Genomic DNA, 13,963 nt, shown 5'->3' with positions numbered 1-13,963 from the left:
GCTAATTACAATTACGTGTTCATTCCGCACCCACTTCGGTCTTTTCTAATGCTCTGGCATGCAAGAAACACACGGAAAAGATATAAACTATATGATTTTTGAAAACTAAGCATCAATTTCGTATAAGCATATGACAAAGAGCAACTAATTTAACGAGATAGATTTAAAATACATCAACCCTTCGACCTTCGCTACATCACAAAAGTATAATGAGTTATTGAGCCATTTGATTATCCTAATTGATTTATCCACTCTTCACTGAATAAATTCCATCATTAGTGAGAGGCCAAAAGACTTCATCATACTTTCTAGAGTACATAGGGTAGATGCCAATATCCAATCCGCATCCTTATCCTTAAAAAGGGCACGCACTAGAGAAGCATTCCACGTCAAGTCACAATTCCATAATTCCCGTACTTGAAGGCTTCCTAGAGAAAGAAAGGTCGAATCAAGCAAACGATCTTTCGGTTCCGGCGTATTTGCATTAACCCACTTTGCATTCCACGCGTTAAGACAAGATTCCAAGCCTGGCTTCCAACCAATGTTATCCAGAATCAGCTCCAGACCATACCTAATACTTTTAACCCCCCATGAACAGCCCGAACCATATTTAGGTCGCAGCCCATCAACAAAGGTATTCGTTCCAAAAATCTTTCGTCGGAAAATCCTACTAAAGTAAGAATCATCCCCCGAGACAAGTCTCCAACCATGTTTAGCGAGCAGCGCCTTATTTAGACATTCAACATTTCGAATACCCAACCCTCCCGAACTCTTAGGAAGACTTAGAAAATTCCTACTGCACCAATGTAGCTTTTTCCCCAGTTTACACCCAGCCCACCAAAATTGTGCCAACAGAGGGGTCGCCTGGAATCCAAGGAACTTTTTAAGGAAAAATTTTAATGAGGGAATGATTAAAAGGGAAGATATTAATGGGAGGAATTTTTTCCTTAATACATGGTTTGGCAACAATTACATGGAAAGGAAGAGAGAGAAGAAATATACCTGCATTGATAAACTGAATAGAGAGAAATATTCCTCCAGTAATGTTACAGAGGTGGGAGGTGGGTAATCTATTACCTCCTGTAAGGAGTAATTGTTACTGGGCCTGAACTATTGCCTTTCTACCAAACTTACAAAAATGAGCCAGAATATTTACCCCTTAATTTTTCAGCCCTATTACAGCCATTCCAGGCGACCCCAGAGAATTGAGCTTTGCTGACACACTTACCGGAATTTTGAAAACCGATAGGAAGTAATTAGAGAGATTTGATAAGACTGAAGAAATTAAGGTAAGCCTACCAGCTGCCGATCAGAATATTCCATTCCATGAAGAGATGCGTTTAGTAACATAATCAAGAAGAGAATCAAAAATCCCCTTCTTAGATTCCTGAAATTCCGCGGGTATCCCCAAATATTTTCCAATACCTTTTGAATTTCGTACTCGAAGAATACTCATGGTCCCTTGTGCCTTTGCTAGTGTCGTACTCGGACTAAAGAGAATACCAGGTTTATCCAAATTCAACTTTTGTCCTGATGCATCACAATAATCATCCAAAATCCTTTTTAAACTAGTCGCCGCTTGTCCCTTATCTTGGAAGAAAAAAACAGAGTCATCCGCAAAAAATAAATGCGTGATCGGTTCCTCTTGCTGACACAGAGTGATTCCTTTCAAAAGACCCACCTCCTTTGCACACTCAATCTGCCCTCCAAGTACCTCCATACAAAGAATAAAAAGGTACGGGGATAAAGGATCACCTTGGCGCAGACCACAATGCGGTTGAAAACGAGGCAGCGGAGAACCATTAAAAAAGACCTCATAAATCTAGAATCACCATGTCCGGGAGGGGTTTTTGTAAATCACGCCTTTGGAACTTACCTGGCCCGAATGTATGGAAGGTTTTGATCGGGAAAATCGTCACAAACACCCTGCCTGTAGGTTTTGAGTTTCACAAGCGATCGATTGAAGGGAGTCATACATGCAGGATGTGTCTAGGGGATCAACAATACAGTGAGACAATTGAGCATATCTTTAGGGATTGTGCTTTATCTTCCAGAGTTTGGGCAGGGACGGCCCTCGGGATTCGGGTTGAAGGCACTGCGATGATCCCGCTTGGGGATTGGATATAAATTGGATCCGGTATTTGGATACTTTGGAGGGGGGCGAAAGTCAAACTCTTGTCTTCTTGGCAACTTTATGAGGTCTTTGGATCACTAGTAATAATGCGGTCTTTAAAGGAGATCAGGTTATGCCGTGCGTCCTCCTCCAGTCAATCGCTAACAATGTTGAGGTGTATTTACAGTCTAGACTGAAGGAGAAGGAGTACAATGAGAAGGTGCAAGGACGAGTGATACAATCGTTAGGAAATGATGGTATGCAGACTATTAAGGATGGTCATCCAGTTTATATGATTGGTAGACGGGGTCATTGTAGAGGTATTCGGATAAAGGTTGATGCTGGATGGTTGAAGAACTTGGACGCGACAATAGGGTGGGTGGTGTATGATGGTGATGGGGATATGATTGAAAGCGAAAGCAGGAAGATTAAGGCTGAATCAGCTTTGCAAGCAGAGGCCTTAGGTATCTCTGAAGTTATTCAATGGGCCGTTGGTAGAGGCTTCTTCCATCTGGAGGTAGTGTCGGATTGTCTGCCCTTACTTTGTCAGATTGCAGGTTTTGCAGGAGTTCATCATGGGCATTCTGCAGGATCTCAAGGACTTTTATGCGTCTTTTCATTGTTTAAGTTTTGCTTATATTGCTAGAAATCTTAACTATGTAGCACATGGTCTTGCTGCTCGGGCCATGCGATTGTAAAACTCTTTATTTACGGTTGCCAAAAAAAAAAAAAAGATTATCCTAATTGGAAATGGAAATGCGGAATCAACTGTGTGTCTATGGAAATAAAGTTCCACAATCTCTTAGACGATTGATGATTGTAATGTGGGATTTGTATTCTCGGCAATCCCAAAAGACCCAAATGATAGCTAGGTACATAGAGCGTGTTGTGGGATCTATTTCAAAGTTAAACTATGCAACAATATAACTTTTAATCTAATAATATCAATTTAAATACTTTGTCTACGAAACACAAATCCTATAATATGCATGACTTATTCAATATTAGATCACGGTACTTATTCCTTAAAAGTTTTATTTTGATTAGAATCATAGACTTCCCACAAAGGTGATTATAATTTCTATATACACAAATTATAAAAAAAATTAATTTATTTCTATAAAATAATATACACATATTCCAAAAAAAAGAAAGTCAATTTATTTGTATATACTCGCACTCTCACAACAAAGCTAATGTTAAGAAAATAACCATAACTTCTCAATTGAGAAGATACAATTAGAGGCGAGTCAATATTATAACCTGTACAACATATAGACACAAAATTTAGTAGTATAAAAAAATAAAATAAAGAAAACACTTAAAATTGATTTTACTTTTCTGTTCAGAACATTTTATGAAACAGTCACAAGAAGGACCAACTGAATTATTACGATACCCGCACTCTTAACTCTTAACCCATAACTTCAGTTGCCACTCCTGCGCGAAACTCGCTCCACACCACCATCATCACCATCATCGTCTGCATCGCCGCCATCGTTTCTTGTACACAACCGCCGGCGCCGCCTTCATTTTTCTCCTATTGTAAGTAATTTAATCATTACTCTTTTTAGTTTCTGGTTTTAAATCCCTCAAACATTAGCCTTGCGATTTGAAATCGTGGAAAACAATTAATTCGTTAGGTTTCGATCCTAATTACAATATTACATTGTGAAATAGTTAAATTCAATTTGAAATAATCCGCTTACCAAACCATATATCCGATACGGGTTTGTTCATCCCTGGGTAGTGCTCGAATATAAAAGGTAAACAAATGATTGAGATAGATGGAGTACACTTTAATGGGAATTAGCTCCAACCAGACATGGCATTTTAGTCTATTCGTCGATGACGTAACGAATGCTAACCCTTCGTTGGGGGATGATTGTCTATTTGACATTGATTCTAGTTTCGTCCGACTTTGAAAGTGAATTCGGAATCTTTTTGCTTGTATCATTGATTTGAATGTTTGATGATTTGAACCATTAAGATAGTCGAATTTTTAGGATATGAGAGAGTTGGTTTCGCTTTCTAGGATGAGTATCCTTTTGGAAATTGCTCTCTAGCATACATACTTAATAATTTGTATGCTTAGGCCGGGTGACGGATTGGTATTTACTACGGAGTACTATGTTTGGTAGTCGAGGGGTGGTAGTCGAGAGATTGACAGTTGTGACGTTGTGTATGTGTATATTGAACAATTATTGTGGTTTGCTTTGTTATTTACAAATGTTGTTTTAGTAATGTGTCGTATGAGGATTTACCCATGTGAGAATAAGCTAGGTGTTGTGTATGGATTTTGGTTTGGTGGATGTGTAGTCTAGTAATCTGGATTGGTAAAATGAGTAGGGTTTTGTCTCGCCTTAGGGGGAGATTCTCTTGGAAATTGGAGTTAACAATGATTACATATTGTATGAAGTAGTTAACAAGAGAAACTGTTTATGCGTATAATCTGAATCTTCAGATAAAATACCCGTTTGTTCGTTCCTACTGAATGAAGAAGCCATATAATTGTATGTTATATCCACAAGTTCCAATAGCCTTGACAAGAGAATTGCAGGCAGCTACTGACTGCTACTTCATAGTTTTCCAGCATTCTCTGTATCGGTTTCCTTCTTTTATAAGAACTTCCATGCTGCATTAATACAAACACATCAGTGTTCATTTTTGTCCACAAAATTAGCATTATCAGTTATTAATCGCGGAACAAGCACCTAGCAAAGCGGTAATTTGAAACCAAAACAGGAACCTACATCACAAGTCATAGATAACAGAAAGCCAACCATTTTTAAAAATTCATAACCAGACGGCATTTTCACCCTATTTACATAATAGATAGACTATATGGTTTTCTCCTCTCTTATGATGATTTACAATCCCAGATAATACAGGAATAAAACAGCCATTTTTCTTCTGAATTCCTGAAATAGATTTAACCAGACTGTTGAATGATTTTAACTCCAATTCGGAAAGTCTACACTAGCATCAGCTATCAGAGTAATAGTGACTCTTACGCTGCTTGCATTGATTTTCACATTTCTCTATATTAGAGTCTTAGAGAGATAGGTAAGTATGGTTTCACAAGAGGGGTTTAAAACACACAATCTGAATAAGAAGACCTGAATGTAAACAATTCGATATTGTTGCAAATACCCGTTACTAAGATGCTTCTCAAAAAAAAAAAAAAAAGGTAAAATCCAAATCAAATACAGCAAAACTACTGAAGAGTCGGTCCAATCACCTACTCCAAAATCTGTGGCTACTACCGTCACCCCTTCATCTGTGCACCCTCCAGCTTTGCACCTTACCTGCATATGAGTGATGTACCCATTGTATAGAGAATGGACTTTAAGTTAAGTTGAGTATTGTGTGTGGTATGTTACGATCTTACAATAGCAGTACCTGATAGCAACCACCACACCCTGTGCCATTCCTGTAAGGCCTGTGGACAGCAGCTACATATCCATCATTCACATCTCTTCCAAACTCTCCATATCCACATGCTCCACCTGAATTTTCAATTACACGTAAAATATATCTCACAACAACAAAAACAACTACAAGAAAATATAACATTACGTCCATGTCTCAAGTGGCGCTGCAAACAAGTTACAAAACAAGAGGGCCAGGCCCTCGTCGTGCTAATATAGAGAAACTCTTTTCAAATGACCCAAAATAAAATTTATGCCAACAATTGCAACTAAGGATTGCTACTTCAATAAACAAACGGCTTCTTCTCATTTTACGATATTTGTTTTCTTTGTGTGAATGAAAAAATGAGGAAAATGGGGACAACCAATCAAAATGGATTCTTGTAGGAGGCAAGTGATGTTGAAGGGAGGAACCATTTGAAGGTAATCCGTTATCCTACGGGGGAGGGGGTAACCTTTTCATGCTTAATGGTGTTGTTATTAGCTTATTGCTTCCTCTCCTTCCTCTTATGCTACCACTTCTATTGCTTCATTGCTTTTACTTTTCTCCTATTATCCTAGTAATGTTTCGCCTCATTCCAAGCAAGCCGTTAATAGTTAGAAATACTTGATATGCAAATATTTCCTTCCCTCTAAAGGAAAAATGACTTGGAACTCTATTTTTTCTCAAGAAATATTTTTCTTGATTGTATTTTCCTTTGAAGAAATAGGATCCAGAGCGTGGTTGATTTTGGCATATGCTAAAGACAGGTGGATTCTTTTGAGGGTCTCTTATTGTATTCGTAATTGCTTGTCCCTGTTAGTAGGTAGAGCCGTAGAGGTCCTAGTTGCGTACTAGAGGACGCTAGAAGTATAATAATCTAATGTGCAATCAGTGATATGGACAAACACTGGCATTGTACTTGGGTGCATCTGCTTTAGAGTCCAGAAGGTATATGAAGGTTAATGCTCACGTGTTTTGATACCTTTGGATTGTGAATTTGTGATGGGCTTAATAATATTAGATTTTTTTTTCACAAAATTTATGGTATTCAAGGCTCCTTTGGCCCACCCACCGGTGTCTCAATCTCCCAGGCCCTGACTTCGTAAGAACTCATTTTTGGCCCTTGCGCAGTTTTGTTTGTTTTATATGTTTTGGTACAGACTACAGACGCGTTCATATGAAAAGTCTTTGGTGATTAAGTCACACGTTCACGCAATTCTATCCTTGTGTCAGCTCTCAGCTTGTTTGTTAAGGGAGATAACTGCATATGCTTAAGTGGTATCTGAAATGGAACAGACTCTAGAGCTGTTGGTTGCTTTGATGGTAGTGGGCTAGTGACCTTATCTTACTTGGCCATGGTACATGTCGGATCATGGCTGATTGATTATCTATTCTTAAGAGTTGAATCAGGCATATCTCTGAGATACTGTGTGATGCGGAGGTGAACATATGGTAGGCGGCTGTAAGGCAAGTTTGGGAACCTCTATCTCAAGGCCCAGTGTAATTTTTGTTGAATTTGGACGGTGTATGTGATTATCCTTTTTCTCAATCTAACTTTTCTTCAACTTTAGTTTTTGTGACAAACCATTCTGATTTCGCAGTTCCGCTGTTTTTTTAACTTATAATCTTTTCTATACGATCTTCCGTACATATGTTTTAGGGAAAAAAAGCATTTGCTTGTGTTAAAGCTGAAATAGATAGGCATTTGAATATTTTATATTTTAAGTTGTTGATATGGCGAATGCTTTCGCTCTCCTCTAACAGTTCATTACATATTTATTTTTTTCCAAATTAATTACGTTTCAAGTTGAAGCAACAACAACAACAACATCAGAGCCTTAATCCCAAAATGATTTGGGGTCGGTTGACATGAATCATCTTTTCGAACCGTCCATCGGTGAACGCACGCCTCAAAATGCGAATAAAAAAAGGGAAGATGAAAAACAAAAAGGAAGAACGAAAATGTAATGGAAAGTCAAGGTGAACTTAGAGGTTTTAAAATCGAATTCCGTCTTTCTTTTATAAAAACTTAAAATTTAAATCGAGAGAAAAGATTAAAACGATTTTTAAAAACCGAAATAGAGTTAAGGATCCGGAATGAACCAGGTAAAATCTATAAGAAAGTGGTTGGTGAAAAAGTGTAATACAGGGGAGAAAAATAAATAAATTAATTTTTTAAATTAAATAAAAAAAACACTAAATCTGTCAAAACATCAAATACTAAAAATCCACATGTATCTTTTCCCTCCATTGTGCCCTCTCCGTCACCATACTCTCCTCAAGCCCCAAAACTCTCATATCGTGCTGTATCACTCTCAACCATGTCTGTCTCGGTCTTCCTCCTCACTCGTGCGTCCATAGGTCTCCTTCTCACATGGCCAAACCATCTTAGTCGGTTTTCCATCATCTTGTCCTCCATTGGCGCCACTTTTACCTTTTCCCTAATCACCTCATTCCTTAACCGATCTTTCCTTGTATGTCCGCACATCCACCTCAACATGCGCATCTCCGCCACACTCATCTTTTGAATGTGACAATGCTTCACGGCCCAACACTCGGAGCCGTAAAGTAGGGCAGGCCTAATTGCCGTGCGATGAAATTTTCCCTTTAATCTTTGGGGCATATCTTTATCGCATAGAAACCCTGAAGCACTCTTCCATTTCAACCATCCCGCTTTAATTCTGTGAGCCACATCTCCGTCTAACTCCCCATCTTTTTGAATAATAGATCTTATATATCTGAAGAAATCCGAACCCTCAACAACATTCCCATCGAAAATAATACTCCCCGCCTCTGTCGATCTCAACCCCGCCACCTTAGTGAACTGACACCTCAAATACTCAGTCTTACTCCTCCTCGCCTTGAACCCACGAGTCTCTAAAGTCTGCCTCCACAATTCCAACTTTCTCTCCACCCCTCTTTTGTCTCATCAATCAACACAATATCATCAAGAAACATCATACACCAAGGGATGTCGTCACGATATCCCTTGTCAACTCATCCATAACTATAGCAAAGAGAAAAGGACTAAGTGCGGAACCTTGATGCACCCCGATGGTAATAGGAAATTCTTCCGTTCTCCCAACATTAGTGCGAACACTTGCACTAGCCCCCTCATACATGTCCTTTATGAGGTCAATATATTTTCGCGACACACCCTTTCTCGCCAAAGCGCACCAAAGTACTTCTCTTGGTACCCTATCATATGCCTTTTCCAAGTCAATAAAAACCATATGTAAGTCCTTCTTGTCCCGATGGTATTCCATCAACTGTCTCATGATAAAAATCGCATCCATAGTCGATCTCCCGGGCATAAATCCAAATTGGTTTTCCGAGATGTCTACACATCTCCTAAGCCTTTGCTCGATTACCCGCTCCCATAACTTCATCGTATGACTCATAAGTTTAATTCCCCGATAATTGGAACACTCTTGAACATCACCTTTGTTCTTGTACAAAGGGACAAGAGTGCTTCTCCTCCAAGCCGATGGCATCTTGTTGCTCCTCCAAATCTTGTTGAAGAGCATGGTTACCCATTCGATCCCTTTCTCCCCGACGCACCTCCAAACTTTTATGGGTATACCATCCGGTCCCTCTGCTTTCTTTGACCCCATCTTCCTTAACGCCTTTCTAACTTCACTCTTTTGTATTCTACGCACAAATTCCAACTTCACTCTTTTGTATTCTACGTTTCAAGTTGAAGATTATGCTAAATTGCTAATCACTTTGCAAAATTTAAGAATTAAATTATGCATGCAGACATGCTGTTGGATTTATCTTCTAGTGACGTATAGATGAGAGAAGTCCCAAAAGCACAGCTAGAGGTACTGTTGGGCTCTTTATCATGGAATTATGAGCTAAGCTACAGTTAGATAATCAAAGCAATCCTTAAATAAGTACATCCTTAGGATTGTGTGGATGTGTAGTCTGGTAATCTTGCTTGGTAAAATGATTTACAAGTAGGATTTTGTTTCGCTTCAAAGCAAAGATTTTCTTGGAAATTGGGAGTTTCGGATATTTGTTTTGTTTGTATGAATGAAAAAATGAGAAAAATTTGGTACAAACAATTAAAATGCCTTCTTGTTGGAGGCAAGTGATGTTGTTGAAGGGAGTAACCATTTGAAGGTAATCCGTTATCATACGGGGGGAGGTGGGTAACCTTTTCATCCTTGATGGCTTCCTCTCCTTACTCTTCCATTACCACTATTATTGCTTCATTTGCTTTTATGTTTGCTCCTATTATCCTAGTAATGATTTGCCTCATTCCAAGCAAGCGCTTAATAATAGTTAAAAACACATGAAGTACAAATATTTTCTTCCCTAAAGGAAAGTTTACTTGGAACTCTATTTCCTACTCTAGAAATATTTTTCATTAAAGAATAGTTTTCCTGATTGTATCTTCGATTCAAGAAATAGGAGCACGAGTGTGATGGTCTGCACACAGTCCTGAGCATGGTTGATTGTGGCATATACTAAAAGAGGGGGCTCATGTGAGAGGGACAAGGTCATTTTGAAGTCCGTTATTGTGTTCATAATTTCTTGTCCGTGTCAGTCAGTAGAGGTCCTAGTTGCCTAGTGGAGGATGCTAGAAATAGAAAAAAAGTATAATCATTTTAATAATATCCTTGTCCCTCTCACTCTGTAACTGATATGGACAAACACTTTTTGCGGTTAGGTGCATCTGCTTCAGAGTCCAGTAGGTATATGAAGGTTGCCGCTCATGTGTTTTGATACCTTGGGATTGTAATGGCCTTAATAAAATTAGATTTCTTTTTCACAAGATAGATGGTATCCAACAGCTCATGTGTTTTGATACCTTGGGCATTTGGGCAGTGTTGGTTGTTTGATATGCTGTGGTACAGACGCATGCGTATGAAAATTATTTGGTGATTAAGTGGGACGTTCATGCAATACTTTCCTTGCATCAGCGTGCTTGTTAAGGGACATAATTACCGCAGATGATTAAGTGGTAGTCTGAAATGGAACTGACAGTAGAGCTGTTGGTTGCTTTGATGGTAGTGGGCTAGCAGCCCTATCTTACTTGGCCATTGACAATCTATTAGTAAGAGTTGAACCAGATCAATTCTTGAGATGCTTTTCGGGTTTAATTGAGTCTGAAGGAGTTTGAGCTGCTGATTGATCTCAGGAAGGGAGATGCATTGTGACTGTGTCTTGCAGAGTTAAAAACATATGGTAGGTAGCTGTTAGGCAAGTTTGGGCACTTTTATCTTAGATCCTGTGTGATTTCAGTTGAATTTGTACGGTTTATATGCTTATCTTTTCCCCCTTTCCACTTTTCTTCAACTTTTAGTTTTATTGCGAACCATTTCTGATTCGCAGTTTCACTGATTATTTAACTTTACTTTTGTATAAGATCTTCCGTACAAATGTTGTTAGGGGAATAAAATCATTTACTTGTGTTAAAGCTGAAAATCTGAAATAGACAGCCACTCGATCTTTTTTAGTTGTTGATATGAGGAATGCTTCTGTCCTTTTTTAGGTTTTAACAGTCCTTTTTAATTACATTTAGAGTTGATGAATATGCTATTGTAAATAAAAAATTAAATTATGCATGCAGGTGGATTTATCTCCGAGAGAAGTATAGATGACAAAATTCCCAGAAACACAGCAAGAAGTACCACTTGGGGTCTCTATCATGGATCCTTAGATAAGGTACAAGTAGATTATGAAAGCAATCCTTAAATACATACATCCTTCGATTGACTGTTAAGGCAAATCTGAATTTTTAGAAATTTTGATACGGAAAGAAAGCTGAATGGATAGGCATATCCAAGTATTTCTAAATCGAATCTCTCTTCTTGCTTCTACAATTGCCACCATTCTCCTCCTTTCCATTATCTTTCACCCCCCGGATACGTGCATTCCTCATTTTAGCCCTCACAACCCCCTCAAATTTCCTCGCTCCACATGTGACTCGCATCATCAACCCCGTTCATTCACCACTCTCGAGAAGAAGAATCATCGCCTCTGGTCCACCTCTGCATGGCAGAAGAAAGTTCAATCTTTCTCTCATATCTTCAGTGACGCCCAAAAGCACAGCCCTTCTCGGAGTTTCTCTCTATTGTCCAACTCCTCCAGGACTCTTTGTTTGCTTGCTGGAGCCGGCCAAGAGGCTATGGCTCTCCGTCAAATTGGTGTTTCAGATGTTACTGCTATTGATCTTGTCGACTCGCCCCCTCTTGTAAGTCGGGCTGACCCATATAATCTTCCCTTTTTCGATGATGCTTTTGATTTTGCATTCTCTGCTCAATTTGATGTTGTTTTGTTTCCCGCACGTTTTGTGACGGAAATGGAGAGGGTGGTTAGGGTTGGAGGGTTCTGTCTTTTGCTTGTTGAGCTGTCTACTCATGAGAAGATTAAAGAAATTGTGGGGCTGTTTAAGAGAGGAAAGTTGTTTGTTGCAAATAATTGTACATTTAGTGGATCAAAGATGACCAAGATTGTTGTAAGAATTACTAATTCTACTGTAAATTGAACATACATAAAATTTTATCAATCATAGGTTCTGTTGAAGTTGTAGTTCCTCGAAAGAAATTCTTGTTGGGGATTTCGTCGTATCAAAGGGGACTGTGAATGTTGAAATACATTTCGTATGGAAACATGTTGATGTCGAATGATATACTCGCCTACTCGGATGTAGAACTGTCATAGCTTTTTAGACATCTCATATCCTCTCATGCAGTAGAACTAGAAGGGGTATTTTTTTTCTTTTTTCAATTTACCTTTGTAGAGTATTGCCAAATTAGAAGGACCTATGCTAATACTAGTGTGCTTGAGAGACAACTAAATCTTTTTAGTGGCCGTCAAGCTCATAACTTTTTAGCATGTTTCACATTCAGCTAAAAAAGCACATAATTTTATCCGTTGTCACCAGATTTGAAGGATTTTAATGGAATTTTTCTATTTATTTTGTTCAATCAAGATTTGCTATCACCAAATGTGGTTGAAACTTTAAACTCGAAACTCACATGTTATTTTGATAACCTTTGGATTGGACACTTCAATTATTATTATGAAATAGATTTAACTTACTTACATTACGTTACGCCCTTGAACTCGTTTCATAATGTTATTTATTCCTTATGTCTTAAATAAAAAATATACTCCGAATTGGATTATAGTTCGTGCTTATGGTAGTTCTGCGGTTTGCCAAATTATGTTATACATGTTATTATGCTACCAATTGGATTATAGTTCGTACATGTTTTGTTCCCTAGACGGTTTCAGATGATGATTCAACTTTTTTACCTTGAATTCCCGTATATTGTGGAGCCTTATTGCTTGAATACCCTAGATGGCCTGGTTTCAGATTATTCATATCCGCCGACCCAAATCATTTTGTGCTGGAACTAAGGCACTGATATTGTAGTGGTCGTTGTTGACGTACTCGTTGTCGTCATTGTTTTGTTTCCTGGCATTACCCAAACTGAAGGTTAGTAGGTTTGATTTGTCATTTGTGTAATTTGAGCTGGCAAGGTTTGCGTTCCCATTGCTGAAAAACTATGTATGAGTAGGACAAACATATTTATTGAGCGAGCTGATTAGACTAATGACACCACTAGACCCTAATCAATTTACTACGGAGTACTACTAGTGACACTTCTTCTTATTCAGGACATTCGCCGCCTAGTCGGTGTTGGATATATACATGGTGGTTGACACTTCGTCGACCACCAATAACAAATGATAAACTTGGATAACGATAGAATCATGAATCGTTTTCCTTAAAGAGTATTTCGATCCTTGCATTTGCCTTGGGTTGCACGAAATCTCTTGTAGGATAAGATTATCGATTCCCTCTCGTTCTAGGCAAATAGAATCGAGAGAATACAAATGGAGTTTTGTAATTTGTTTGTTCTTTCAAAGTTGAAAAGTTTCTGATTTTTCTCATCTCTTTTCAATCATGCATCAACATGTATTTATACATGTTATGTATTCATACCCTAAAGGAAACAATCGGTTATTTCCAAGAGGTACCTTTTGGCACAAATATGAAACAATGCAACACGGTTCATAGAACCCGATAAATATCACTCACCCCGATCGGGGACGTGGTTTTTCCAATTTCACGTAAACAAAAATTTGGAAACTTTTACTAGATAACAACAGCCCCGATCGGGGCTAGCCACCCTGATAGGGGTTATGTCAATTTTCCATTTTTGTGCTACGATTTCATCGACTAATTTGCATTGTAACTTATTCTTTAAATTTGCTCATTCAAACTCGTTTATATGAGCGTGTACTCCATCCTCCCTAACTCATATTATAACGGTCAAACTCGCTACGATTTATGGCCAAATCACGATTGCATTCAAATGATATCGTGATTAACTAAAATCACCAACAGTCGGTCCATTCGATCCTTATCACCTGCTTTCCTAACACTCCAACGCCTCCAACCCTATGGGCTATGGT

At 38.5% G+C, this 13,963-nt stretch overlaps 1 protein-coding gene and 2 long non-coding RNA genes across 3 annotated transcripts; 1 reads left to right on the top strand and 2 right to left on the bottom strand.

Annotated features, from left to right (window-relative positions):
- Window positions 1-255: 255 nt before the first annotated feature.
- Window positions 256-1,720, bottom strand: LOC141648754 (uncharacterized). Its single transcript, XM_074457471.1, has 4 exons — window positions 1,426-1,720; window positions 1,181-1,302; window positions 1,003-1,080; window positions 256-864 (listed from the first exon to the last, which is right to left on the bottom strand). Exons 1-4 carry the CDS (start codon window positions 1,718-1,720, stop codon window positions 256-258), a joined length of 1,104 nt encoding a protein of 367 aa, XP_074313572.1.
- Window positions 1,721-3,467: 1,747 nt separating this feature from the next.
- Window positions 3,468-12,147, top strand: LOC141647311 (uncharacterized). Its single transcript, XR_012545716.1, has 2 exons — window positions 3,468-3,658; window positions 11,106-12,147. It is a non-coding gene; the product is annotated as an uncharacterized LOC141647311 (long non-coding RNA).
- On the bottom strand, window positions 4,927-5,963 carry LOC141647312 (uncharacterized). The gene is made up of 2 exons (XR_012545717.1): window positions 5,516-5,963; window positions 4,927-5,421 (listed from the first exon to the last, which is right to left on the bottom strand). It is a non-coding gene; the product is annotated as an uncharacterized LOC141647312 (long non-coding RNA).
- Window positions 12,148-13,963: the final 1,816 nt, after the last annotated feature.

This window comes from Silene latifolia, chromosome 3, assembly GCF_048544455.1.
Source record: "Silene latifolia isolate original U9 population chromosome 3, ASM4854445v1, whole genome shotgun sequence".
Classification (NCBI taxonomy): Eukaryota; Viridiplantae; Streptophyta; class Magnoliopsida; order Caryophyllales; family Caryophyllaceae; genus Silene; species Silene latifolia.
This window is presented reverse-complemented; position numbering and strand designations above follow the sequence as displayed.

What these genes read in the sequence shown, in the direction of transcription:
- LOC141648754 (XM_074457471.1), bottom strand. Translation starts at nt 1,720, where the DNA reads ATGGAGGTACTTGGAGGGCAGATTGAGTGTGCAAAGGAGGTGGGTCTT. An exon ending in TCGAGTACGAAATTCAAAAG is followed by an intron (nt 1,303 to 1,425) that starts GTATTGGAAAAT and finishes TCTGATCGGCAG; the next exon opens with CTGGTAGGCTTACCTTAATT. An exon ending in TATTCAGTTTATCAATGCAG is followed by an intron (nt 865 to 1,002) that starts GTATATTTCTTC and finishes CTTGGATTCCAG; the next exon opens with GCGACCCCTCTGTTGGCACA.